Source organism: Panthera onca, chromosome F2 (genome assembly GCF_046562875.1).
Source record: "Panthera onca isolate mPanOnc1 chromosome F2, mPanOnc1 haplotype 2, whole genome shotgun sequence".
In the NCBI taxonomy this organism is placed as follows: domain Eukaryota; kingdom Metazoa; phylum Chordata; class Mammalia; order Carnivora; family Felidae; genus Panthera; species Panthera onca.
In genome coordinates this window covers 24,921,710-24,947,724 of record NC_138356.1, presented here as the reverse complement: position 1 = coordinate 24,947,724, position 26,015 = coordinate 24,921,710, and the positions used below count along the sequence as shown (strand labels likewise).

The window sequence follows — 26,015 nt, the reverse complement described above, 5'->3', positions numbered from 1 at the left end:
TCATATTGGCCTGTCACTTCTCAAACATACAAAAATAGGCTCTTCCTCAGGGCCTTTGCACTTATCTTTCTCTGAGCATGGAATATTCTTTCTCCAGATATCCTATTGCCTTACTGATATCTGATTGGCTTAGCTCATTTAAATAACATTTCCAAGGGACACGTGGGTGGCTCAGTCGATGAAACGTCTGACTTTGGCTGCTCAGGTCATGATCTCAAGGCTCATGAGTTCGAGCTCCGTGTCATGCTTACTGCTGTCAGCTTGGAGCCTGGAGCCTGCTTCAGATTCTGTGTCTCCCTCTCTCTCTACCCCTCCCCCACTCATGCTCTATCTCTCTCTCACTTAAAAATAAACATTAAAAATTTTTAAATAAAAAATAAATAACATTTCCAAAAGCTTTTTATTTCCATATAGGATCCAATTATCACTGTTCAATCAATCACATGATTAAAAACTCCACTCTGAGAGTTTAAAAAACTATCAAGTGGCACTTTTTTTTTTTAAATCAATGGGCTCTTTGATTCTCACACACACACACACACACACACACACACACACACACACATAAAAGGACATTAAAAACTACATCTGGAAAAAAGGGAATTCATTTTAGTAAATAAGTCAGAGTCTCAACAAAATGATTACATGAAAATCACTGTCTGATGAAGGAATCAATGATTTTACCAAAAGTATTCTAAACTCTTTTTTTAATGTTTATTTATTTTTGAGAGAGTGAGACAGATTGTGAGCAGGGGAGGGGCAGAGAAAGAGAGAGACACAGAATCCAAAGCAGGCTCCAGGCTCTGAGTTGTCAGCAAAGAGTCTGACAGGGGGCTCAAACCCACAAACCGTGAATTCATGACCTGACCTGAAGTCAGAGGCTCAACCCACTGAGTCAGTCAGGGGCCCCTTCCCCAAAGTATTCTAAAAATACTTCAATTGCAACTACCTTTACCAACTGAAGCAACTCCTTCCTAAGATAGCTTTTAAGAAATAGCTGCATTTCTTATTTCTAAAATCTGTATAATACTGTTTACTTTAGAGGATATATGCTTCTTATAGCATCTAAACCAGAATCATTTAAATATAAATAAATGAGTTTTATAACTTTAAATTAAAGAGTTGATTTTTATAAAAGATGCTGTTGGGGGTTTCTATAGGAGGAAAGTTGTCCCCATTGAATGTGAAATTTTCTATGTGTGTTTGAGAACAGTTGGGCATTCACTGCCCATCCTATGGTAGTAATAGGTGCTCAGCCCTTAGGATCATACTGTGCTGGCTCTACCTTGACCATATTTGGCACTTGGTTTGTGGAAGGCCAAGGTGAGTAGCTCCAAACTGAGATAGTTTCTACTTAGGCAAGTTCAGATCAAAGAAAGACTGAAGGAGGTTTTTACTTGATTGTGTTCTAATCTCTGGTTATAACACCTTGTTATGTGTTACTAAGAATGTAGACAGTGACCTGGTAAACATTCTTTTATATACAATTTACTTATAAGCATTGAATAAAAATGTATCAACATTTTAGTGACACCTGCTTTTACATCTTGGACATTCAATAGGCTTCAAAGCTCTAATTATTTATAGATACATGTTAAGCATGATATGATTTCTGCTCTCCCCCTCCATGTGTCATCCCCAGGCCAGAAAAAAAGATTTCTAATAACACACACACACACACATGATACTTATAAGGTTATGGTACTGAATCATAGAGATTGCTTATTTGGGTCTATTCTATCAGCTATGGAACCTCTCAAGGACACAACTATACAGGTAAATATTGTTTCTTCATGCTCATCTTGAGTTAATTTCCTTTCGTTTATTTGCCCTGGGCATTTTCTCCCCAAAAGATTTATGTCTCAACTTATTTAAGTTATATGAAATTCTTAAACAGATGTACCAACCACATGGTTCCCTAAAAGTTATAAACTGTCATATAAATAATGTGTTATAATATAATTTATGACACTGTTACAATTTTTATATGAGAAAAGACAACGCTTTGTTTCAGTAGTCTCTAAAAGGAAACAGAAGGGTGAATTTCCAGACTACGTAAGGTCAAAATTATGTATAAATCATTACTTCTACCAATTTGTTACGTTGGTAGCAGTAAAAGATAAAATTTAACTAGAAGAGTTTTTCTTTTGGGGCAATATTTCCCTTTCTGGAATAACCAAAGAAACAGGAAAAATGTATTAACAGTCTACTTGAGTGATTTTCTGTTTATTTTGGAACAATATTACTATAAATTTATGCCACAGATATTAAAATTGCCATTTACTTAGCATCTACTAGAGGAAGGCTTTATGCTGGAATACTCTATCGGGATTATCCTTACTATTCGGTCTTCATAGCCTAGTCACATGGCTGAGAGGGCCTAGCATTATACTGTACATAGTCGGTATTTTATAAATATTTATTAATGGATAATTCTAAATTATTTATTATTTATGGAGACAGAATGAGTGGAGAAGGGGCAGAGAGTGAGGGAGACACAGAATCTGAAGGAGGCTCCAGGCTCTGAGCTGTCAGCACAGAGCTTGACATGGCACTTGAACTCACATGAGATCATGAGATCATGAGAACCATGAGATCATGACCTCAGCCTAAGTTGGACGCTTAACCAACTGAGCCACATAGGTGCCCCAAGAAGTACCCACTTCTTACATCATCACAGTCTTCTATTGCCTTGTGAACAACCAATATTATTAAGTAAAATATTACCTTAGTTTTAAAAGGCTAAGTGAAGGAGTGCCTAGGTGGTTCAGTCGGTTATGCGTCTGACTTCAGCTCAGGTCATGATCTCGCAGCTCGTCAGTTTGAGCCCCACATCAGACACTGTGCGGACAGCTCAGAGACTGGAGTCTGCTTCAGATTCTGTGTCTCCTTCTCTTTCTGCCCCTCCCCCACTCATGCTCTCAAAAATAAATAAACATTAAAAATTTTTTTAAAAATAAAAGGCTAAGCGATGAAGCTTTTCCAAAATAAACTTTTCCATAAAAAGTGAGCTCCTTCAGTTTTTTTAGTAACTACAGTTTATCAATTATAATTCTATCTCAAATCTCAGTATTGGTTCTTGGAATTAATATGTGATTTCCTTGTATTAATGGAAGAAATGTGGATAGAAATAAGAGTAGGTATGAAAAGACCTTCTTCATTTTTCCTATGTACGATTATGACTTATAGCCATAATACTTCTAACAATTTTCACCTTAGCGTGGTCAAGGTAAATGAAGCACTTTTTTTTTTTTAATGTTTATTTTTGAGAGAGAACGAGAGAGGCAGAGTGCAAGCGGGGGAGGGGCAGAGAGAGACAGAAACACAGAATTCAAAGCAGGCTCCAGGCTTGAGCACAGAGCCCGATGTGGGGCTCGAACTCACAAACCGTGAGATCATGACCTGAACCAAAGTCAGACGCTTAACCGACTGAGGTACCCAGGTGCCCCAGAAGCACTCTTTCATTAGTGTATAGTAGATAAACTCCATTATAATTTTTAAAAAGACAGTATACAAAACAAAAATAAAAGAAAGGCAGAAGATGGGCTTTTTGACATACCAATCTCAATTAGATTTATCTAATTTAGGAAGTGGATGGAAATACTTAAAAATATGTGTGTCATTCAGTGGTAATGACTTGTTGCAGACTGAATGTTTGTGTCCCCCCAGATTCATATGTTGAAGCCCAACTCCCATTGTGATGGTATTTGGAGATGGGCCTTTATGGAGTTAATTAAGGTTAAATGAGATCATCAGGGTTGGGCCTTGATCCCAAGAAAGGAGAGTCTCTCCTCTCTCTCTCTCTTTCTGTCTCTCTCAACCTACCTCCCCTGCCTTGTGAGGACACAAAGAGAAGGTACCATCTGGCAACAAGGAGACAGGCTTCAGAAGAAACCAAAACTGCCAACACCTTGATCTCGTCTCCAGCTTCCAGAATTACCCAGAATTACGTGAAAATAAATTTCTATTTTTTACACCTCCCCCCCAGTCTATGGTATCTTGTTACAGCAGCCTGGGAAGACTAAGATATGTGAACATACAGAATACACGCACAGCCCCGGTATTATGGAACAGACAAAAGCACTCTGGTGTTTGGAGAAAGCACACTAGGAGTGTCTGGATAGCAGGGAGTTCGTGATGAACCATGCTCCCTTTTGCTTCGCAGTTCAAGACCACAATTATAAATGGATAATTCTATCCATTCACAAGACCATACACCCTTCAAATCCTGGAGACAGCAGAAGTCCAGGCAAAAACAGTTATCACAGAGTAAAAGCCCAATCCACGTATGTTCACTGGTCAAGAATAAGGAGACAATTTAGAAAACATTACCTTGGGCAATGTGAAGCAGGCTTATGAAAGGGACAGAGCTGTTCCACAGTTGTTTCACAAGTGACAGCCTGAACTGAAGAATTAAAACACAAGACAATCAGCAACTCTTTGGCAATAATAACATGCAACAGGGTGGTAAGAAAATAAGGTTTAAAAAAGTGCTAACCTGTTACTTTAGAGACTGTGAAGGAATTAGCAGACTGATATTTGCTGAAAATAAGAACATAAAAATGTCAATCATTTTTTAGATGCATCATCATCAACATAATTTCTGGTATTTTTTCGGTCTATGAATACTTTGTTTCTTCTTAAACATTCTTACTTAAATATCTAAATAAGCTGTAGTGTAAGAATACATCATCTATTTTATGTTAAGTCCATATTAACTTCAAGTATGAACCAAATCAATACGAACCAAATTAATCATTCTTAATATTAGAGGAGGATCTCTTCTCATGACTAATCTCAAAAACATATAGATAATAGCATAAAGCCACATAGATTTATATCTACATATTTGTTTCCTATTAAAATTAAAACTCTAACTATACTAATTCCCTGTCACCATAGAACAGAACTATTTAAACTCTCACAATGGTAAATACAAAGTAGCGTTATAAGACTTTTAGATCATAAGTACCTAAAAGGAATGTGTGTTATTCATTTTTTTGTTTCCCCAGTACCTAGTAAAATGTCAACAATGAATGAATTCCTCCTTATTGTATGCATCATTAAAAAGCAGGATAGAAGAATAGGTATTCCATTATATATCAAAATTTTTAATTGGCTTAATTATACCCAGAGTTTCAGAAAAATATCTACTACAAAAGATAAAGCTTATTTGTGATAGTATTTTAATAGGACACACCCTTCATGTTTCAAGTTTCTGTAATAAACAAAAATTAAGTTCAAACAAAAAAAAGGAAATAGGATCAATTTTCTTGAATCCAATGTTTCGCTTACTGAAGGTCATAACTTTTGTTATTCATTGAAGGTAATTAATACATTTTACTGAATTAATAAGCCAATCAATAAATGCTTCTATACAGCTCTTGCTTAAGAGAGATTGCTAAGCACTGAAAACCATCCATAAAGCCTTTGAACAAAATTATTTACATAGAATAACATTCCATCAAATTTTCAAGAGTTTTTAATAAATTCTTTCTTATCATTATGAATCCTCCACTGTGGAGTCACGCAGTTGTATAGTTAACAAAGGAAAGAAACTATGTCATACATCCTAAGAAAAGGAATTCCATATGAGGTTCAAAGTTTATTTTTTACACAGAAGAAACACACTACAAAGTTATTTCAAAAGGCCACATTTTTCTAACTTGTATAGAGTTTATATCAAAATATGCAGTGCTCTAAAATAGTATGTTTCATATATTTAATATGAGAAACATTTCAAAAGTTAATGCTTTTATGTTGAGTTAAATTACATTTAGATGGACAAAAGGTACATAGTATACATTTACATTTTAGAGAACTTTTCAAAATGCTCTTTTACCTACTAATATAGTTTATCTTATTAGCAAAGTTACTGTTGCATGAAATAATCCATTTTCCATAAACAGGGCAGGAAAGTACACAAAACAATTAGCCTTCTCTGAGCTATTTTATTTTATAGCTGAAAAATCTGTTGCTTTACATTAGGGATAACTGTAAATCTATACATCCTCAATGAAACTCCAGAAAATGTGGAGCTTTATTTAGCATGTTCTTTATAAGCAGAAAATGTTCAACGTTGAATTTAGATACTTTGGCTCCTTTTTGTCTTTGAAATTACACAGCTGAAGTGAGCTGAAATGACAATTACCAAACTTCTCTATAAATTCTTCTATGCTTTGTTCTAAAAGAATTTGTCAACTCATTATTAAGATTTAAAATCATCTCATCCAAAAGGTCATTTGGGTACTTACCCAATTGTCTGAACACCATTTCTATTGGATTTGATGAAATAATGTTTTCTTCCTTGTCTAGTGATATCCACCCAACCACCATCATTGTCTATTATGCCATAATGAATTGCGGCTCTACAAATGCTGGATTGCTTAGAGAAAAAAGAAGGGAGAAAAGAATATTAAAACACTAAGATTGCTACATAGGACATGACTAGCTATTACTTAAATGACTTTAAACAAACATATCTGAGCAAAATATCTATACTTCATATAAATCATTATGTTTGCATTAAAAAAATCAAACTTTATATAGAAAGATCCTGTTCCAAAATCATTATATTTATTATACTTACCATTTCATAATGTACACTGCCAATAACTTTGGCTTTACTATCCAAACAGCCAGCAGGGCATTCATATCTAGATGAAAGAAATCAGGAACAAAATTTAGTTTCTCTGAATGTTAGTGTGAAATAAAAATATTACTTGTATTTTGTCAGGTAATTTTGAAAATAAGGATAAACATTACCTATTGCAGGTTGTTCCCTTGCACTGATCTCTTAATCTTACTTCACAAGAAACAATTTGGGCTGAAAAGTAAAAAAAAAAAAAAAAAAAAAAAAAAAAAATATATATATATATATATATATATACCAAAATAATTTAGGTAATGTATAAGTCACTACAATTCATCAAGCTTTGCCACTCTAAAAATGTCCAAATTAACAAAATATAGTTGCATCTGTCATCTACATAAACTTTAATATTTTTGTAAATAATGCAGAGCTCTTACACATTTGCTGTGTGCTTATGACTTCATTTCTGTTGCTATCATCTGCTCTTGTCTGAACGTGGGTGTCCCGGACTTGTGACTGCTGCCGTTCAATTTCATTTGTTTCTTCTTCTTGAGGAGGGTAATACCTGTCTGATCCTTCTGTTAGAGAGAATGGATGTAAGAAATATGAATCCACCTTAAATGTGCACAAATCATCAAATAAAGGTATACCTTTATATGCCTGTGTAACATTTAAAACTAGAAAAATCTGTAGTTTCTTGGCACAGATTTTGGCTTGAGGTGGTGATCTTATGTAGTGCGCTGGAGTAAATAAAATACATGGATAAGCCTTTGAGCTCTTGATTCATTTATGCTTAATAAATGAAAAAAATCGGCTAATACTAAATGGAGTCATTTCTAAACTTTGATTTATATTTAAGAGTGGTATCAATGATTGCCTTTCATAATGCCACCATGAAGTCTACCTAGTGATCTGATGAAGTCAGGGCTTTCGTATGACATGAAATCATATTTTTAGGAGAATCACATTTAAAATTTCCAAAAGCATCACATTTAAAATTCTCCCAATAGGAAATTTAGCTTAAAGAAGGACTGACATGCCCTTTTAATTTACTACAATATCAGTTTCCACGGAAAGGTTTTCCTCTTTTAGAAGGAAATTCAAAATGCAGAAATTTATGAGTTTAATTTTTTTCCAGGTTATTTATATCAAGGGCTTAACAGTGGCACAATTTGGAAAGGTGTGTTATTTTCATGTATGTCCAAGGACTCCGAACCTAGAAAAGGGAAGTATGACTTCAGAGGAAAGTCAGTTTTAAGTAAAATAGTGGCCACTGGTGAAGGGGCAAGTAAGTCGGAGGTTTAGGGATGGCCAAAAATGGAAAACAGACTCACACACAATGAAAAATGCTTCCAGGAATGCAAAATGGCTCATATAACAGTGAAATACTATACTGTTACTTCTTGTCTGCTCATTATACTAATGAGCACTCAGTCATCAAGGGGAAAAAAAGGCACATCTCTTTATGAATACTGAAAAAGAGCTGCATTTATTCATGTTTTCTAAAACACTTAGTCTACATTAATCTTCATTTGGTCATCATGAAGAAAAAAGTACAAGGGAGTAGAAATGCCCAACAAGAGTGGAAGTTTTACAAAGCTTTATCATCTAAGTTTGCTCTTCATGTGCTGTAAACAGGACACTGTATTTATATGCACATTTTAAGACATTAAATGCATTTCAGAGCACTACTTTTACAATAGTTTTACAATACTATTTTATCTTTTTTACTTGTCATGTTGGCCACAAGAGATTATATACTCTGTAGCAAGAAGCAGAGAGTTAGTGCAATTCATTGACCATCATTCAGTAACATTCATGGATAGGTATATGGGCAAAAACTTTTAAAGTGTTAAAAATAAATTGCATTAGATTGCTAAATCCTTCAAAAATGAAGACACTTGTGAAAACAACTGTAGTCAATAATATATCAAGATCGCTTTTAAAAATGCAAATATACTTGTCACTCTAGGATAATCTCAAAGTAGAATTAGAAGTGGTTATGTGGAATAATGATGAAACTTTCTTTTAAATACAAATTTGCTATAATAGACATTCATATATTTTTAAAATATTTTTAATGGCTTCAGATCTTTTAAATAGAGTTCTGGAAACTTTGTAAGTAATAATTAAATATGCTTTTTGCCTTTCAAGTACAAATTAATGCAGATGTTGGATTAAAATATAAATCAAACTGAATACTGTGACACAATAGCACATACCTTTGTAGCATAGATTTTCTCTGCAGCCTCCTCCAAAACTAGGTGGGCAGGCAGAACAGGGCCGTCCATGTTTATAGGGGGCGTGACCCCACCAGTTTCCCCTTAAAGAGAAGATCCACTCTAGTAAGAGGTAGTCTAATAACATAATTTATGAGACACTATAAAATATTACTATCTTCTAAATAACGACTTTGGTATGCATATTTAAATCATTTATATTTTTCATCGGAGTCCCTTTGGTTACTAGGTTTCTATGTAAACTGCTGCCTTATTATTTTGAAAATATTCTAAGTAATTGTTATGTACATTGTTAAAAATTACAAAATTAAACTTTTACAGAACACCGAACTCTATTATGGGATATTCATCTATATTCCATTCGTTTTAATAAACAGACTTTAGACTTAGATTTGACCCTAAGTACAGTTGTAATATTTTCAACATAATCATTCAATGGTCTTTACACAGGTGAAAATATATTTCTCAGTTAATCTATAGATGCTTTTCTCTAATAAATCCAAATTATTAAAAATACCTGTGGAATATAATAATATGTAAAACTGAAGTCATAAAAATATAATCCCTGTGTTGAGAAAGATCGTATTTTCAATTTTCATATTTCTTTTAAGGGCTGAGGTTATGCATCAGGCAACCATAACTGTTGCCATATTAAGTAAACTGAGTTAAAGCAATATACTCAACTATATATATATGATAATACATATATACAAATTTACATATAAAAGTAATGTTTTGTCTACTTACTTTGGGGAATAGTTGCACACCAAGTAGACAGCTTTAGGCCATATTTGCCCCCAAATGTTCATGTTATGACACAAATTAATGGCACAGCCTATTCTGTTACTTGTTGCCCACACCACCTACATTAGAGAAAAGAAAATATATACACAATGGAATACTACTCAGCGATGAAAAAGAATGAAATCTTGCCATTTGCAACAATGTGGATGGAACTAGAGGATACTATGGTAAGCAAAGTAAGTGAGTCAGAGAAAGATATATGAGTTCACTCATCTGTGGAATTTGAGAAACTCAACACATGACCATAGGGGAAGGGGAAGGGGAAGGAAAATTAAGATAAAAACAGAAAGGGAGGCACACCATAAGAGACTCAAATACAGAGAACAAACTGAGGGTTTCTTGGAGGGGCATTGGGTACAGGGATGGGTTAAATGGGTGATGGGCATTAAACAGAGCACTTTTTGGGATGAGCACCAGGTGTTATATGTAAGAGATGAATCACTGGGTTCTACTCCTGAAGCCAAGACTACACTGTATGTTAACTTGAATTTAAATTTAAAAAAACAAAACAACAACAAAAAAAACCCAAAAAGCTTGGAAAAAGTAGGCCGAGATGAAGACAACAATATATATCAGAGAGAAATGTATAAAACTGAACTTGAGAAATGAATCTTTATCATTTAAGATGAAATAAGGCAATGTCAAAAGGATATTTTTCCTGAGGCTTTGGGCAGGGTTTAATTCAATCGGAAGAAGAGTGCTATGAGTAAATAACTCTAACTATAAAAAGTAAGCATCTTCAAAATACACATTTAAATAGTTCAAAACTAAATAGCTCAAAAGTGACATCCTCACAAACCTAAATGCTATGTTAATGTTTCCATGAAAAAGCTTACCTAACAAAGGAACAGAATTCACATCTTAAACTGTATTGGAACAAAAATTTATGGGTTCAATTTCTAATATAATGTGTATTTTTCACGGCACCACTGGTTATTATGGAATTCACCACTGATCTTAATCTTGTCACATGCAAAGGTAGACAGAACAATTTGCTTTATATTCACTAACAGTCAGCCATAAAAATGCTAGTAACTCAGGTCTGTGGTTTACCTAGTTGAATCCACCTTTTGTTGTTCAATTTAGAGGTTTAGAACTTATCCAATACGAAATGTGAACAATGAATAAAAAAAACAGGTAAATGCTGCACACAGGTCAATAGTGAATGTCGTGGTAAATAACCTATAGTTTTATTCTTTGGAAAATAAAAAATACTGAAGATGGTAAATTCCTCCCGTTTGCATTTCCTGAGGCCAGACTAAACATGTTTTACATGTAAAATCATTGAAATAACATCTTTATTTAGAATGTTTGTTTATTTTTGTGGGGGGGTGAGGGGCAGAGAGAGACGGGGAACACAGCATCAGAAGCAAGCTCTGCGTTGCCAGCAGCAAGACCTATGTGGGGCTCGAACTCACAAACCACAAGATCATGAGCTGAGTCGAAATTGGTCGTTCAACAGACTGAACCACCCAGGTGTCCCAAGATAATGTCTTTTTTTTAAACTGACTTTTGGACTTTTTCTAATAATTACTTTTATCTTTTATAGAAATTGATAAACCTATTCTACAGACATCAATATCTTTTTTCAATAACCATACCAAATTCACTAAGAAAGACATCCACGTTCAGTATGTAAATTCAGTTGTGTAAATTCTGCTGCAGTTACACAAACTCAACTTAGAAAAATGAGGCATAATATACCCAAAACATACCTGTGTATAATGAGTACACACAGGTCCAGAACATCTGAATGGACAATACGGGTTGCATTCGTGTTCATACGGGTAGCTAAAGTCTCTCACTTCATCATACCATGCTTGTACATGAAATGTTGGGGGTCTGTATCTATTTGAGAGAAAATAACCACAAAGTGAGTAAAATTGGGAGAAAAAATAAAATCAAATATTGCAAAATGTACTGATAAAGTCTGGTAGAGAGAGATTCTTGTGTAAGTTATTAATCGTAAGTACTATGCCCATTACGTTACCACTACATCAATGGTTTAAAACAAAAACTAAGTCTAACATATTGCTGGTTTTTCTGCTATTACTTTTATTTTGTTGGTGTGATTATTTGCTTTGTTTTTTGGCTTTAAGCCTCAGAAAATTTCTCATTAATGAATTAATAAGTATTTCAATCACTTATATTTTCAAAAACAAAAAAGTTACACTTTACACTACCTTCCCCAGTGGGCTCCCAAATTCTGCCCAATTGATGGAAGTAGGCTTGCAGGTCCGTGTTCCCACAAACAACTTTCCGCCCAGGATTCTGCAGATCTTTCCAGCTCAACATCCCATGCCTATAGTTCAAAACAGAAACAAAATACAGAAACACACATATGATGTATAGGTAGAATTCAGGTTTTTCTTCAGGCTATAATGTGATTCTATTCAGTTCTTCTGTTTTTCCCCTTTTTACTACTTTGCAAGGTCAACATCTCAATCTGAGTTCTCACCATCTTCCACCTAGATTTTTACACAAGCTTCCTAACTAGTCTCCCTGCCTCCATCTCTTATCCCTACAATCTGCCCCACAAATTTTTAGAATTACCTAAGTGAGCACAAATATGCTTAACTGACTCTTCTGTCTAAACACATAGAACAAACTCCCATATACATAAAGTTCAAGATCCTTGGTCACACAGTTCCTTATAAAACATGCTGTTCTTCGCTCTTGCTGGCATTGTTTTCTGTGTAAAACATTCTTCTCCCAATTATTTGTCAGATAGACTCTTATTCTTTCTTCATAATCCAGCTTTAGATAATACAGTCTAGATACCTTTTCAATTTTCTCAGATGTAAGCTATTCTCTCCTTAGGGCTCTTAGAACTTTGTAATACTTCTTTGTTTAGCAGCTATTACAATGCAGTGTTAGTATCTATGTGTCTGTCTCTTTAACAAGACTATGCGTTGCTCATAGGCAATCATTTAACTCATGCCAGTTATCTTTGGCCTATTTTTTTTGTGTTTTGTGTCTGTCATATAGACAAGGTGATTAATAAACGCTTATTGAGTACATGAATGATTAATGAATCTGATTCCTATAAAAATATATATGCATTTTTATATACAACATTCAATGAGAGTGATTAAACTGTACTTTTAAAATAGTTTACATGGGGCGCTTGGGTGGCTCACTCGGTTAAACGGCTGACTTCGGCTCAGGTCATGACCTCACAGTTTGTGAGTTTGAGCCCCGTGTCAGGCTCTGTGCTGACAGCCTGGAGCCTGCTTCAGATTCTGTGTCTCCCTCTCTCTCTATCCCTCCCCCACTCACACTATGTTTCTCTCTCTCTCTCTCTCTCTCTCAAAAATAAACATTAAAAAATAAATAAAGTAAAATAATTTACAAAGAAGTATTTAAAATTACAAAACTACTACTGAAATTATTTTCTATGTCCTAGGTTTAATATTCAATTAGCTAATTTGAAAAACCGGCAGTGTTTGGTAAATGTGAGGGTAGAAACAGAGCTGGGTTCAACCTTGGTAAAATAACAGAACTCTGGGCATGTTAAGAAGACTGAAAAATAGTTCTGGAACTGGAACATGAGGACACAACCTAAGGTGATAGCAATGAGACTGGAGAAGAGCAGACAGACTGAAATCATGTTGCAGAATTTAAATTCCTAGAGGTTGACAGATGACTAAAGGTAGGTGGTAAGGGAGGAAAAAAAGATGAAGACAATGACAGTTAACAAATACGGAGAAAGAAAATAGAGAAGGAATAGATTATTGTCATGGAAATATGTCTAACGTATTTCAATGCAAATTTCTAGGGTGATATCTGTGATTCATGCAGTATGTATGCCAAGTAGAGTAGAAATACATGAATGAGGTTCTGGGAAAAGAAATTTGTGATGAAGACATGAATTTTGAATTATCACCCAAAGATGACTTTCTTCAGGAAGATGATACAGAATGAGAAGGGGAATGAAAAGAAAATTCTGGGGCTATCAAAATTGAAAGGGAGGAAAAAAAAATGAATTAGTAACATAAACCAGGGAAAATGGGATCGAAAGGTTAAGGGAACACTGAAAGAAGGTTAAGTTATACAAACAATGGGACAAGGATTGGAGGATTAGAGAGTGGGAAACAAAATCAAATGCCACGGAAAATTCCAGAAAGACAAGAGATGCTAAGTACTAATTCACGATCAAAAGCAATCGCAGAACAATGCTGGGGAGAAAATCAGAACACACAGGCACATATGTGACTGGAAGGAGAAAGTGGGGAAACCAAGTGTGGGTTACTCTGTTAATACTTTAGAAAGAAGAAGAGAGATAGGCAGAAGTTAAAGAAAAGTAACATGCCAGGTTCTCAGGGAGGATTTGTTTGATTGTCTTGATTTTTAAAGGATAGAAGAAACATAGTCATGACTGTAGGCCAAAGGAACGCACACCAAGGGAAAAAGACACACACACACACACACACACACACACACACACACACACACACGTGCACAAGCCTTGAGGCCACTGTGATGATTTCAAAATACTCTTCCCCACAAGTCCCACAAAGGTGGTATTGAATTTCCTCCTCTTCCCTTCAGTTTGAGCTGGATAGTGAGTGGCTCTCTTCTAACACACAGAACGAGACTGAGACTTCTCAGACTGGGTTAAGAAATGCAGTCTCTATCCAGTTCTCTTTTAAGACACACATCTTGACAGACCTGAGGCAACAATTAGAGTCTGGCTACCCTGAAGACCTAGCTGGCAAGATAATGTGGAGAGATCACACACAGACTGAGGGATGCAGGACGAGTTTCCATTGAGTTTTCCTCGCCCAGGCATGAGTCAGTTTGCAAGTTTAGGTCACTGCAAACAAACACGTAAGAGATGACAAATAGGAACTACTCAGCTGAGCCCTTAAGAGAGACCATAGGACCCTTCTTCAAGGTCAATCTACTCTTGTTTTATATCTGATTCTACAATCTCAGACATCAGTTTTTCTGATGAAATTGAAGATGGATGCTTTTTTATAGAGGATAAACAACTAGCTCCAGATTTACAAATATGTTATATTGCAAAAGTTTGTTTACTCTGTTGTATAGAAATTGAAATAAAATCTAAAACATATCATTCAAATGCTTTAGGCTAGGCTTTCTTATTAGCAAAATGTGAATAGAAGATAACTCAGGTTCCTTCAAGGACTAAAATTCAATTATTGAGTATACACTATGGATAAGCTATTTTTTTAAGGTATGGTAGGTTTTCTATATAATCCACTAAAAATAAGGGGGGAAGCATATCAAATGAACCGTAATAATTCTAGAACAGGGACACATTATTTTAATATAAAAACAGAGGCAGAGGAACATACAACTAAAATTTCCTATTAATATTTAACAAATTAATTAGTGACAATTTTTAAAATAATTATTTTAAAGAATCTAGTCAAGCATAGGTGTTTACTAGGTAAAGTTCAATAATGAATATCAAGAAGACTCTTTAAAAAAATCTAATGAAAATATAGCTGTCCTGGAAGAAATATTATTGTGAAAACAGCATACAATGTTTATTTTTATGCCACAACATTATATTACATGTTTTATGACCACCAATAATTCATACCCATCCCGTTTAAATGTAAGTTAGTCTTTACACACTTCTATTTAAATTCAGGTTTGTAAATAAAATCAAGATGTCCTGACAGATGTTTTTTCCCCCCTCTGAACTATTAACCCAGCACTAATTTAAACCCAAACCACACTTAAAATTACCATTTCTTTTAAAAATGGGTACTTGAGGTGTGTAGAAATGAAAACCAGTCTATTTTCCAATTACATCTGTAAGCTGCTTCTTCTCAGAGCACAGTGAAGTGTTCAATGAAGTTTTAGTACTAAAAGAAACATTTAGAATACTAGTGAATTCTTTGTCTCCAGTGATATTTTTAAAGCTGGTTTAACATGGAGATTTTATCATTTCCTCTTGTGTATGTGTGCTTATATGAGAAATCCTAAATGTTAACAAAGGACTTCCAAAAGTAAACCTAGAAATACAAAGCAATTTTAGTACTAAAATATCATACTGGTAGAAATTGGAAATGTAGTATATAGTTATCTAGACATGTACATAAAATTCCACTATTATATTATCTTCAGTGAAACATGAGTGAACATATACAATTCATATTCTTAGCAAAATACCTGCTATCCTACAATAATAGATGATGATAGCTAGAAATCACACAGGAATGTAGTTTTAACAGAGTTAATACTAGGTTACCAGTGATGATATTAGTGATATTACTTTTCCTTTCTGTTTGAAACTCAGAATAGTTTTGTCTCTTGAAAACGATTAAGTATTTTCAAATATATCTTCTTGACCACAGTAAGTTTTCAGCTCTTTCCAGATAAACATAATTTGAAAATTCATGTCCTGGAAATTGTTTAATCTTTATAGCTTCAAAATTATGATTACAATACATCAAACGAATTAAAGGCCAAAGTTAGTCATTAAGACTTTTCCTGAAGATAAGCATTTTCTTATAATTGAACCTTCAAAACGGCTATTAAAAAAGCTCAAGTAAAAGGTAGGCTATTTTTCAAATAAAAATCAAACAATTTCCCACAGAGTAATGTTAAAGGATTTATTAATCATTTTCACTTTAGACTGTATTAAAGAACATGGAGTAAAATTTTGTGAGATTATCTGTCTGATGAAAATTTGTTTAAGTAGGACTCTACATAAATTACCCAAAGATCAGTGAGAGGGGTGGATACAATGGGCATCAATCAGTCCACATAATTACTGGTATACACTTATTAATAAAGATATCATGATAATTAGTCTACCAAAGAGAATACACTAGGTGACACTGAAGTTAAGTACTTTATTTTACAGAGTTGGATTCACCACTAAAGAAAATATGTAAATGAGTAAATAAAGACATTTCAATAGGAAATTGACCAATTTTAAACAGTCTGACACATTTAAATGCACAAAGAAATTATCTGTTGGATAGAAACTCTCATATAATTTCAGAATTGTTATATGTCATGCTAAGCAGGGAGAAATAGGATTGCAAGATTTTCTACCATTTCACAAAACTCCACCTAAGTGGATGAAGCCACGATAGGTCTTTTCCAAGACCTGTTGAGAAAAATGTCTTTAAATAGTGAAAGTAAACTTTTTATAAAACAACTGGAAAATATAATTGTTGTAATTAATTATACAACAAATCAAGAGTATCTAATACAGAAATAATGTTCCAACTCATTATACCTTTTTGACAAATTGATTTTTTAATGGATTTCCAAGATAAATGCAAAAGACAAAATTGGTCTTTTGACTATCACACTATTCGATAGCCTAATCAAATGCAAACATCAGTCCATGATACAATTGGCAATTTAATATGGACTTTTAAAATATGCATTGCTTTCTGACAAAGTAATAATGTTATGAACACACAGTGGTGTTGAAAAGGCAATTATGTTGGAAGTCCAGTCTAGGCTAGAAGTTCTGGTCTACTTCCCACCACTGAAAACTATAAATAGCAGGATAAAATTATTTTTAAAAACTATCTTAGCATTTGAAATAAATTTTGACAAAAGAGAATTTCACAAACATTCTTGTTTTGAGATATATACATCTGCATATTTAACTCAGAATACCACCCTTATATCTCCAGGCCTACCTCATTTGTGAACAATGTTTGTTAGAAGTAATGACAGCACACTAGCTTTCAATTGTATTAAAAATACTCTTTCCCTAGTGCTAGTCTTCTGTACATGCAAGTAAGGTCATTAGTGATAAATTTTTCTTTCGTTTCTTTGTATAGAGTAAAAATAAGCTTGCACTTGTTCAAAGTATTTCAATGGGTAATTAAAACACATGATACACCCTGGAAGAGTTTTCTTTCCTATTTAAATTATGTATTTTCAAACTTATCTCTTGATTATGTCAAGTTTGCCTTCTGTTTCCTTATCTATAAAAATAGGAAGCTGATATACGTCTCTTCAATTGTTTTCAGCTTTAAAATTCTATTATTTTGCACTTATTGTCCCTTATAGAATGCTCTGTATTGTTTATAAAACCTCGTAAAAACGTACAAACTGTAAAAGTCTGTAAAACTTCTGATGACAATTAAGGGCATTTCTAACTAAGAAGCAAAAGCTGTTTTGTGATTAAAAGCTGTTTTGTGATGAGCAGAGGACTAGAATGGACATTTTTTCCCCAAAGAAGACATACAGATGAGCAACAGGAACATGAAAAGAGGCTCAACATCACTAACTATCAGGGAATACAAGTCAAAACAATGAGATATTACCTCACCAATCAGAATGGTTAGAATAAAAAATATAGGGGCGCCTGGGTGGCGCAGTCGGTTAAGCGTCCGACTTCAGCCAGGTCACGATCTCGCGGTCTGTGAGTTCGAGCCCCGCGTCAGGCTCTGGGCTGATGGCTCGGAGCCTGGAGCCTGTTTCCGATTCTGTGTCTCCCTCTCTCTCTGCCCCTCCCCCGTTCATGCTCTGTCTCTCTCTGTCCCAAAAATAAATAAAAAAAAAAAAAAAAAAAAAAAACAAAAACGTTGAAAAAAAAAAAAAATATAAAAAAAAAACAAACAAGAAATAACAAGTGTTAGGATGTGGAAAAAAGGAACCCTCTTGCACTGTTAATGGGAATACAAATTGGTTCAGCCACTGTGGAAAACAACAACGAGTTTCCTCAAAAAATAAAAATAGAAATACTATATAATCCAGTAATTCCAGTACTATTTAAACAAAGAAAACAAAAATACTAATTTGAAAAGACATATCTACCCCTTCATTCCTTGTGGCATTATCTATAATAGCCAGGATGGAAACAATCCAAATATCTACCAAAAAATGAATGGATAAAGAAGATATGTTATTAGAATACAGTGGAATATTACTTAGCCATAACAAAGAGATCTTGCCATTTGCAACAACATGCATGAATGGACCTAGAGGATATTATGCTAAGTGAAATAACTCAAAGAAAGGAAATACCATTTGATTTCACTTATATGTGGAATCTAAACAAACAAAGACAGAAACAGACTCATAAGGCAGCGCCTGGGGGCTCAGTCGGTTCAGCATCTGACTTCAGCTCAGGTCATGATATCATGGTTTGTGAGTTTGAGCCCTGTGTCAGGCAAGCCTGGAGCCTACTTCAGATTCTGTCTCCCTCTGTCTCTGCCCCTACCCCGCTAGCTCACACACACTTTCTCTCTCTCTCAAAAATAAATAAACGTTAAAAAAAAATTAAAACGCTCATAAATACAGAAAACCAACTGGTGGTTGACAGAGGGGTGGGGGTAGGGGGATGAGTGAAATGCTTGAAAGGGATTAGGAGATATAGACTTCTACTTATAAATAAAAAAAAAAGTTTTGAGATGAAAAGTAAAGCATAGAGAATATAGCTAATAATAGCATAATAACTTTGTGTAGTGACAGATGGTAACTGTACTTATCATGGCAAGCACTGCAAAATATACAGAATTGTCAAACTATAATATATAGAATTGTCAAATCATTATGTTGTGCACCTGAAACTAATATAACACTGTATACCAGCTGCACTTAAATTAAAAAAATAAAATTAAAGCTGTATTGTGACTTACAAGATTACAAAACCAGAAAAGTTTCAGATCTTCCAGTTGTAAGTCTAGGGAAGAACTCAATTGTTTCTGAATCATCTCTGTTAGAGAAAGTTTTAATATTGTCCAAAACAGGTAAATGACCGAAACTTAAATGAATATGACAAGAATATATTCTCAGCTGAGAAGTTAAAACCAGGACCCTTTCAGCCTAATCCTGAAAACATAAAGGTAAAATCTCTGAAATAAGACACAGACGTCTACACGTAATTTTTCTGCACAGCCAAAAGAACAAGAATTTTTGGCCAGCTCATATCATTTTGTAAAATTGATATAGTTTTATGGATTTCCAAGACATAAATACATGTGATATTTTTTCTGCACAGCTAAATAGAACAAGAATTTTTCTGCACAGCTAAATAGAACAAGAATTTTTCAGTCAGCTCATGAATGTAGAAGTGGTTGAAGAAAATCAAAGACATATAGAGTTATGTCTTCCCAAATACCACCTTATTTAAAAGATAATTCTTATTGTGGCATCACTTCTGGAAAAACATGTTTATAAATTATCCATCACACATCAAAACTAAATCCCTCCCCAAATCACTTTTGTGTTCTCCTATATGAATCAGAAAGTGCAATCCAAAAATCTGACAGGCTAAGTTGTCAACACGATTCTCTCAACAGCAATAACGTGACCTCCAAGAAAGAATCTGTCATTCTATGCAAGTCACACATTTGACAGTTCATGAGATTTCAGATTTAAATTCCAAATAAAATGCCTTATTATAAAATTTCTCAAGTCACCTTATTTTGATCCCTCTTGGTGGTATTATCAGACTTACAGTAAAGAAACTGACATCAAAGAAATAAATAAATAAGCAAATCAATCTATGCTGAAAGAGTATACGATGTTTTTTGTGATAAAGTCGTCTGGTATAAAAAGCACTATAGAAAACCACAGTAACACATTCCTTACAACTCGGAAATTACCTCAGGTGTTTAACTACTGTACTTCATCTGTTATGAAAAGACTTTGTAGTGACAGGGAAAATGTACGAGGCTCAGATTTCAAAAGGAACACCTGTGTTACCACGCACAGAGGCCAGGTACCGAGAAAGTAGCATTACCTCCGGGCGATGCACTTCTGAGGGGCTCCGGGAAGTTACAGGGATAAGAGGCAGATGTGGCAGTATTTCACTTAAAATCCACTTTAAAACAAAGCCTTAAAACCTTTAAAAAGTAGCAACCCGTAATTTAGGGATCTGCCTCTTCACTTCATTAAAACTGAAATATTTTTTAAATGGAAATTTAACATATGGAAAAACACACATGAAGATTTCAATTAAACACATAATTTCGCTATTATACAGAGAGACTGAATGCATGATGCAGGGGAGATTGCCCTGGTGAGACAGCAGAGCCATTAACTTGACACAATCCTTGTATTTCTACAAAACATCTACTGATTTATCTCATCTCATCTCACTGCCAAGGCCCTCCCAGTCCAGCCATAACTTAACTATATCACTTATATCCTACTCCCTATTCAAGAGGGACCCTCAACAGTGACTCTCTGAAACTTTAAAGAGCTTGTAAATCACCAGAAGAACTTTTTAAAATGCAGATTCCAGGGGCACCTGGGTGGCTCAGTAGGTTAAGAGGCCTACTTGGGCTCAGGTCATGATCTCTCAGCTTGTGGGTTTGAGCCCTGTGTTGGGCTCTTTGCTGACAGCTCAGAGCCTGGAGCCTGCTTCAGATTCTCAGATTCTGTGTCTCCCCCTCTCTGTCCCTCTCCCGCTTGCGCTCCGTCTGTCTCTCTCAAAAATAAACGTTAAAATAAATAAATAAATAAATAAATAAATAAATAAATAAATAAATAAATAAAATGCAGATTCCAATTTTGTAGGTTAGGAGACAACTCTAAGCTATTTTCTAAGAGCTGGTGCTAGGACCACACAATGAATAACCACACTCAGAGTTGCAAGCTTCTAGCACTTGTCTAGTTTCTTGGCCAACTGAATCCATTAGATATTTTCCCCAAAAGGAACTGCTCTTTCTCTGCTCTCCTACTTAGTTACTCAAACTTAATCCTTTCACCAAAGTCCTGTTCATAGTCTCTCCCCGTTTGGAAGTCATTCCAACTATGATACTCCATTTATCACACACTTCTCTGAACCTTCTTAAGCATGCAATTTACCAATTACTATATATTCCCCTTGATCTGTCTCCATTGTTTTGAGTCTTAATTCCCAAACTAGAATTTGAAATAAAAACTTTGCTTCACACTTTTGTGTGTGTTTTCCATGACACCTAATATAAAATATGGCATATTATGCATTGCCGGTATGGACCCATCAATTATCTCTTGTCTCATAGCTGGCATGGGAACGGGACACTGAGATCGAAGATCCAGGACCTAAGTTCTCTGCCTCAAACATACATGTGTGATATAAACTCAGACGGAAGGGTATTCATAATGTACCTATGCTTTGTAAATATCATACCTGTGTACTGACTTTGTGATTAATCCAAGGCTGTGATGCCTTCCTTATTTTTAGTCATTTAAGAGAGGAGTAGTTAATAATCTTCAAGACCATGTTCTAGATGTTTGAGGAGACTTCATTATTAAAGAAATCTTTTAGTATCTGAAAAAGTACCATCCGTCACTTATATAAGCCTTGATTTATGGCAATGGATAAATTTATAAGAATTAACACCTGTGTTTTAGTTTATTTATAGCTCATTAAGTTTAGAGAAATGCAAGATTGATCAATGAGTCAAGCCTAGAAAAATATATGATAGGAAATATAAACTCTCATAATAAATCACCCTATAGTATCTACTTACGCATTAGTTTATATTTTCTTTTTTTTTAAATCAGGCAGTAACTTTTTATTACTTAACTCTTTTCAAACTTCCTTCACAACAGTCTATGTTTATGAGGATGAACAAGAATAAACAAGACAATTGCTGGGTCTGACTCCTACCCTAGTGGCCTCTAAATTTGGTACCTGATTTAGGAAATTAAATCTAACATTTTTTTTATTATTGTAACCTGTTTTATTTTTTATTTTTTAAAATGTACATCCAAATTAGTTAGCATATAGTGCACAATGATTTCAGAGTAGATTCCTCAGTGCCCCTTACCCATTTAGCCCATCCCCCCTCCCAAAACCCTCAGTTTGTTCTCCATATTTTTGAGCCTCTTCTGTTTTGTCCCCCTCCCTGTGTTTATATTATTTTTGTTTCCCTTCCCTTATGTTCATCTGTTTTATCTCTTAAAGTCCTCATATGAGTGAAGCAATATGATTTTTGTTTTTCTCTAATTTCACTTAGCATAATACCCTCCAGTTCCATCCAAGTAGTGGCAAATGGCAAGATTTCATTCTTTTCGATTGCCGAGTAATACTCCATTGTGTGTGTGTGTGTGTGTGTGTGTGTGTGTGTGTGTGTGTGCATGTATATACACATACCACATTTTCTTTATTCATCCATCGATGGACATTTGGGCTCTTTCCATACTTTGGCTATTGTTGGTAGTGCTGCTATAAACATAGGGGTGCATGTGTCCCTTCGAAACAGCACACCTGTATCCCATGGATAAATGCCTAGTAGTGCATGCTGGGTCATAGGGTAGTTCTATTTTTAGTTTTTTGAGGAACCTCCATACTGTTTTCCAGAGTGGCTGCACCAGCTGGCATTCCCATAGTTTATATTTTGTATTTCACTATTTGAATATAACTTGGGTTTTGAAGGTAAATAAGATATTAATTGCTTTTATGTATTATATTTAGGGATGCTTTTCTAGTTTTCAGAAAGAAAGAGATGGATTAACAAATAAAACACTTAGGCAAACCAGGAAAATAAAAAGCTGATGGACACATAGAAACCTAAGCCTATAATTTAACAGTGTACCTTCAATTTAAACCAAATGCTAATATAGGAAACATTTAAAAGAATATGTTTACATAGTTTTAATGAAACTGCTATAGTAAGTTGCTCATTGTTCCTATAGTGAGAATTCTGTGTTAACTTTTCACTAATTCCCATCTCAAGAATGATAAACTGTTATGCTTCCAAGAAGTCAATAGGAGCTATGTAAATATGGTTTCCCATTTTCCTTGGCTGCTAGGAAACTCAAGGGAAGTTAATAACCACAGCAATCAGGTTTTCAGGTGCCCTTTAGGAATATGCCTTTAGGTCTGTCTTCTTCAATAATTAACAATGACTAAGATGATGATTCTAAGAAATATGGTTTACAAAGGTCCTTATTTGAAAATCTGAGAAAGAATATTATGTTAAATATTCTTCATTTGTTTCCACAAAGCCATTCTCAGTCCCTAAGTACCATTCTCTATGTCTCAAAAGACTCAGTTCTACACATTAACTTACTTTAGGTTAGGTTCTCTTGCCCCTGGATTCCAATTGGATTTGGCTAATGGAAGACATGAACAGGAAGTCAGAAGGTGGAAGGTGTATTTAAGTATGCATTACCCCCTCACCAACCCTACTCATCTCCTTTGAACCCTCTGCCTCATTCTGATGGCAACAGTGTCCTGTCACACAGCTCTACTTCCAGACGCCAGTCCTCACCTGGGTGTGACATCGCCATTCAATCCTGGTCCCTTATGGCTCACCTTAGCCCTGTCCACAACTCTGAATATAGCCCCATGACTTTTTCTGGTGAACTCTTGTTTTTGTGGCATTGCTTCCTGCTAAATAATAATATTTGAGAATAAAAATATCTCACAGAATTTATATCAGCTAACTGCCTACCATATTAGATCTTAATAAATGTTCTCTTTCTCCCTGTTCCTTTAAGGATCTGCTTAATTTGGTGTGATTCACATTGCCTTTCAAGCGAACATTGCTGATATTTATGTGACTAAGGAAGAAATTCAAATCCAAGATTCTGAGTAACTGAAAAACAAGATAATTATTGCCACCTAAAGTCCCAATGAAAAAGTAAATAATCTTATAATTCAAATTTAACAGACTATGAATTATACATATAAGTAAGTTATTCCTAGTTTTGTTTTGAGTCTATTAGCAATAAACTTTTGAACTTAAGACCTTTGTTTCTATTAAATTTCTTTTTTTAAATTTTGTTAATGTTTATTTCTTTTTGAGAGAGAGACAGAGACAGAGTGGGAGAGGGGAGGGGGCAGAGAGAGAGGGAGACACAGAATCTGAAGCAGGATCCAGGCTCTGAGCTGTCAGCACAGATCTGGACATGGGGCTCGCTCAGGGCTTGAACTCGCAAGCTGTGAGATCATGACCTGAGCCGAAGCCAGACGCTCAACTGACAGAACCACCCAGGCACCCTGAATACATTTATAAGATGATATTTCCACTGAAGCTCCCAAGTACCTCCAAAGTTTAGGTAAGATTATATATATATAGGATACACACAGATAAATACACACAGGAATAATTTAAAAAGTGTTCATAAACACTAAGCTTAGAAATCCATTGTAATAAGTTTCACTTATAAAAATCAAACAAATATTGTCAAATTATGTCAAAGGATGTATTTCTTCTTATTTTTTTTCCTTTTAGATTTGGATACAAAGATGAATAAGGTTAGGCTGCTCCAGTCTGTCATGATATGCATTTGAAAAGGTTCTTTTCATCATATATAGAAAAAATATGTCCCAAATATCTCAATAGAGGCTTAGATCAGTTCTCAGATTGTGGCTTCCATGTCCTTGCCTTCAAATCAACTGTACACATATTTTCATATCAACCCCTTTACTCAGAAGGTTCTCATCACCCAAATGCTCTTCCAGACTCCCCACCATACAATAACTAAAACTTCTTCCACATACTATTTCAAAACATACCTCTTCTAAGAAGCCTTTCCTGATTATTGCTTTTTCTGAAATTCTTTAAGACTTATATGCACTTTAAAATATATTAATTTGTACTTTTTACCACATTGTGATTGACATTTTAGAAGCAGTTCTCCAGCAAAAGCCATAGTATTCTGATCCCTATATCTCCTGAGTCTCCCTACTTACTGAGGGATCTAGACATCCTCACTTCAGGAGACATAAGCCATTTTAACACTGAAATCCAATGCTAAATTAGCCACCTGTCATAATTATTAAAGAATGATTTTACCTAAGCAAAATGCAAAAAAATTACCTAACCAATATATAAAATTAAGTAAAATGCAACACTATACTTCACTGAAAAGAATGCTTTTGCAATTTTTAAGAGCATTTTGTCATCAGAACAGAAATACTCAAATTATTTTGCATGCACCCATTTTAAAATTATTGGTGAAAATCTAGTCATCTTTTCATTTTTCATTTATTCATTCCATTTTTTCCCCTTCCAACTACCATCTGTCATCCCCAATACCTAATGTTTAATTCAGTCTAATTGGAGGAGAAATGGAAAATGAAACCTTAAAATCAGTCAATGGCACAGTTCTGCAGGATAGTGAAAAGTGAGGTGCAATGACAGAATAAACAATAAAGGCCATAGGAGTGAAGATAGAGGAAGTAGAATTGCAAATTTCAAATTCAAATTAAAGCATCTGTCAGCCACTTAGCTGGGGAATGCAAAAATTACTAAAGCACAGCCCCTTCCCATAAAGGAATGGAAGGTCAGAGAAAGAGACAGGATGCAAACACCAGGGGCACAGGCAAATATGAAATGCTATGGAAGCCAGGGAAGTGAGTGGGAGTGCGCCTAACTCTGTATGGAGGGTTTAGACAAAAACAGATTCTTAAGAGAAGAAATTCATTACAGAGAAAACAAGGAAAGCATTCTAACATGTGCAAAGGTAAGCAGGCTTGGCAA

General features: G+C 34.7%; 1 protein-coding gene across 1 annotated transcript in view; it reads right to left on the bottom strand.

Annotated features, from left to right (window-relative positions):
* CRISPLD1 (cysteine rich secretory protein LCCL domain containing 1) overlaps nucleotides 1-26,015 on the bottom strand; it is a 48,589-nt gene that overhangs the window by 9,714 nt on the left and 12,860 nt on the right. The window contains exons 3-12 of the mRNA XM_060610754.2: nucleotides 11,820-11,938; nucleotides 11,352-11,484; nucleotides 9,580-9,695; nucleotides 8,815-8,915; nucleotides 7,030-7,170; nucleotides 6,766-6,826; nucleotides 6,590-6,656; nucleotides 6,255-6,385; nucleotides 4,499-4,542; nucleotides 4,333-4,405 (exon numbers count right to left, since the gene is read on the bottom strand). Coding sequence (XP_060466737.1) covers nucleotides 4,333-4,405; nucleotides 4,499-4,542; nucleotides 6,255-6,385; nucleotides 6,590-6,656; nucleotides 6,766-6,826; nucleotides 7,030-7,170; nucleotides 8,815-8,915; nucleotides 9,580-9,695; nucleotides 11,352-11,484; nucleotides 11,820-11,938 — 986 coding nt within the window. The remainder of the gene's footprint in view (nucleotides 1-4,332; nucleotides 4,406-4,498; nucleotides 4,543-6,254; nucleotides 6,386-6,589; nucleotides 6,657-6,765; nucleotides 6,827-7,029; nucleotides 7,171-8,814; nucleotides 8,916-9,579; nucleotides 9,696-11,351; nucleotides 11,485-11,819; nucleotides 11,939-26,015) is intronic.